Source organism: Arachis ipaensis, chromosome B06 (assembly GCF_000816755.2).
Source record: "Arachis ipaensis cultivar K30076 chromosome B06, Araip1.1, whole genome shotgun sequence".
NCBI classification, from domain to species: Eukaryota; Viridiplantae; Streptophyta; class Magnoliopsida; order Fabales; family Fabaceae; genus Arachis; species Arachis ipaensis.
In genome coordinates, this window is record NC_029790.2 from 99,726,470 (window position 1) to 99,729,597 (window position 3,128).

A 3,128-nucleotide genomic window follows, 5' to 3' on the forward strand; every position below is an offset into this window, starting at 1 on the left:
ACCCTTAAAAAAAGCAAAAGCAAAAGGCATTTTTAATATTTAAAATTTTTTTAAAAAAGTTTATTCAAATGTGAAATAATTTTTGTCTGTTAAAAAAATATCTTTTTTAAAAAGATAAAAAAATAAATATTTTTTTTCGAAAATCAATCCAAACTGATCCAAAAGCTATTTCATATTTAGATAGGTTTTTTAAAGCAAGGTATTGTTAGCTTTTAGAAAAAACAAATAATTTGTTTTTTTAATAAAAGTATTTTTTTAAAAAATGAATCCAAATAAGTTTAAAATTGAATAAAAAGTACTTTATTTTTGAGAAAAAAATGGTAATTTTTTAACTCAAAAAAGCAATTCAAACGAACACTAAATATGCTTTTCTTGTTATTTGAAAATCATAGGGAAACCTTCCTTGCGTCAAATCAATGACTTGGACCATGGAGAACCGTGGCTCTTCTCCTGCAGATAGAGTGGCTATAATTAACCTCAAGGTAATGGCACTAGCTTGTATGTCTGTGAATGTTAATCACCAAATATCCATAAGCTAAAATAAAGGCATCTATAGTGAGCATATTACCTCTGTCTCCACATTTTCACAAATATATTGGTTGTATCCTGTAGAAAGGTTATAATCAAATTTAATTCAGACTAAAAGCATCTTTTAGAAGCATAAATCAAAATTCATTACCATTCTTATACACTTTGAAGGTCCACAATTTGCATGCAATGTCATTATAATATTGTTATTATGCAAAGAATATTCATTTCTAACATGCTTTTGTTATAAAGCTGCATGATTATAGCAAGTCCCCGTTAGGCGAAACAGAGGTGAAGTTTCAGCTCACAAAGGACACACTTGAGGCTATGCTGAGATCAATGACATACATCAGTGAACAACTAAGTGCAGTAAGATTTTCTTTTATGTTCATTGAGATTTCGGCCATGTATTGTATTGCATAATCAACCAGGAAGCAATAAGTTTATCAAGCATGTATTGTTGAAAATGAGTGAGAATAGTTATTCATCTTTCATAATAAGAAACTTGTTTGTTCTGGATTGGAGACTTTTAGATGATGTGTGATCGGTTGTAGGTTGATAAGGGAAAGGAGAAGTAGAATAGTAGATGAATCAAGTGTGTTGTGTGTGAAGAGAGAGATCAAGTGAGCATAGTGATTAATTGTGATAATGAGAGGAACAAATTTAAGCCCTTGGATCTTGTATTATTTGTCTAGACTAAAACCTAAAGTTGTGTACTTAATAAAAGAAAATGAAAAATAATGTTGTGTAACTCTTTAGGTGAATATGTGATTTTTTAATAACTTTAATCGTAGTCATTCATATATGGTTATATGATCTAAATTGACTCTTTCATCTTACATTTATCTTACATATAAAAGCACTGTTCTCACTAGATAGATCCCCTATATAAGGAGTGGATCAATTTAGAGATCTAACCTGTCTGATGTTACATGAAAGAACAATATTAAAATATAAATTCATCTAATTTTTAATGTGATGATGTTCCTATTTCTTTTTCTCCCCCTGAAACACAATCAAACAACTTGAAGTTGATTTGTTAAACTATATGCTGAGAAATGAATGATGCGCTCCATTGCAATGAAACCTCTATTTGTTGTCCACCATTGCTCTACTTTCTGGTAGGTAGATTAAATGGTGTACACTGTCCATAATTTCAAAGTTAAGAGAAAATCATAGGAACTTACATGGTCTTGTCTAATGTCATTATTTTCTGTGTTTTCCAGACATGATTCTTGTACTTCATTTATTTGTGTCATCCACAATGTGTTTGCAGGTTAGGACATCTTCCGGACCAGCCAACAAGAAGCACAAGCAGTAGTTTCTTTTTTTTTTTTAGTGATTAGTACTGTAGGTCATAAGTCACATTATACCTAACAATAGTAAGGATAATATATACTAATGTATCATCCTTTTAGATAGAGCAACAATTAAGAAGGTGAAAAAAGTAGTAGCTAATGATCTATATATGTTGTAATGGCGCATTTGACTCAAGAATATAATGTTAGGGGTAAACAAATAAGAGTAAAGTACCAACTCGGTCCCTGTCCATTTTCCCAAATGACAACGCGATCCTTAACCAAAAATACGATCCATTTCGGTCCCTAACCTTGTGCTCCGTCTGTCAACGCGGTCCTTCTGTCACTTTCACGGCTTAAACTTGACGGAAATTGCTGACGTGTGTAGGCAAGTGGATGACATGGATGACTTGGGTGGTTACGTGGAAGATGGAAGCCCACGTGGCTAGGTGAAATGGACAGGGGCCTATCTGTCCTCGTCCACAACACACAAACGCCGTTGTTTTGAGGTTTCCAGGCGTCTTTATTAGACGAGTCTGGTCGTCTCTCTCCCTTGTTTCGTGTATAGAACTCAGATCACCATGAGCAATAGCAGAGCATGGGAGTGGAAGAGATACGTCAAATGATGCGGATAGGAGTATTTCTGTGAGCTCCGTTGGCAGTGTTGGAGCGAGGAAGAAGAAAAGATTCGTTGCACCAAAATGCAATTGTGGGATTCATGCAATTCTATTCATGTCGTCAACATAGTCAAACCTTAATAGGCTATTCTTTGGATGCCCATATTTCAAGGTATGAAATAATTAGTTATGTTCTTATTCTTGTTAAGATCTGTAGCACGCATCTCTTCATTGCAATTCTAATTTTGCCATTTTTTACTGTGCAGACTGCAGAATCTCATTGCAAATATTTTCTATGGCTGGATGAATATGTTTCACTGTTTGAAGAGGAGCAAATAAATGATCATAGTCTTCATGGTCGGAATCCAAAGCAAAATCATTTGTTGGATGCAGCTGTTTCGATGGAGGAGAAAGTAACTAAGCTAGAGGACAGAATTTCTGGCTTAGAGTTGCAGATGAAAAATTCTAGGCATGTTAAGTGTATTAGGGGTTTTCGTTATCCATTGATGGCTCTTGTGTTTGTCTTTAGAGTTGTATTTGCAAATTATCTCCGATAAATTGGATAGCAGATAGTAGGTCTATGATGTTTTTGTTTTGGAAGTGCCTGTTGTTGAAATAGTTGTATCACCTAATAGTGTAAATTTGATTTTATTAAATGGAATAGTTGTGTTGGTTGTTTGGAAAA

General features: G+C 33.7%; 1 protein-coding gene across 3 annotated transcripts in view; it reads left to right on the top strand.

Moving 5' to 3' along the window:
* LOC107604744 overlaps positions 1 to 3,128 on the top strand; it is a 5,052-nt gene extending 1,924 nt beyond the window's left edge. Inside the window, exons 4-7 of one of the 3 annotated variants that reach the window (XM_016306409.2) lie at positions 393 to 482; positions 781 to 897; positions 1,805 to 2,615; positions 2,710 to 3,128. In XM_016306409.2, the coding sequence (XP_016161895.1) occupies positions 393 to 482; positions 781 to 897; positions 1,805 to 1,849 (252 nt within the window). In that variant the 3' untranslated portion in view covers positions 1,850 to 2,615; positions 2,710 to 3,128. Of the gene's footprint in view, positions 1 to 392; positions 483 to 780; positions 1,285 to 1,804; positions 2,616 to 2,709 lie in introns of those variants that run through there. The other 2 variants (XM_021104644.1, XM_021104645.1) reach the window with 2 other exon arrangements.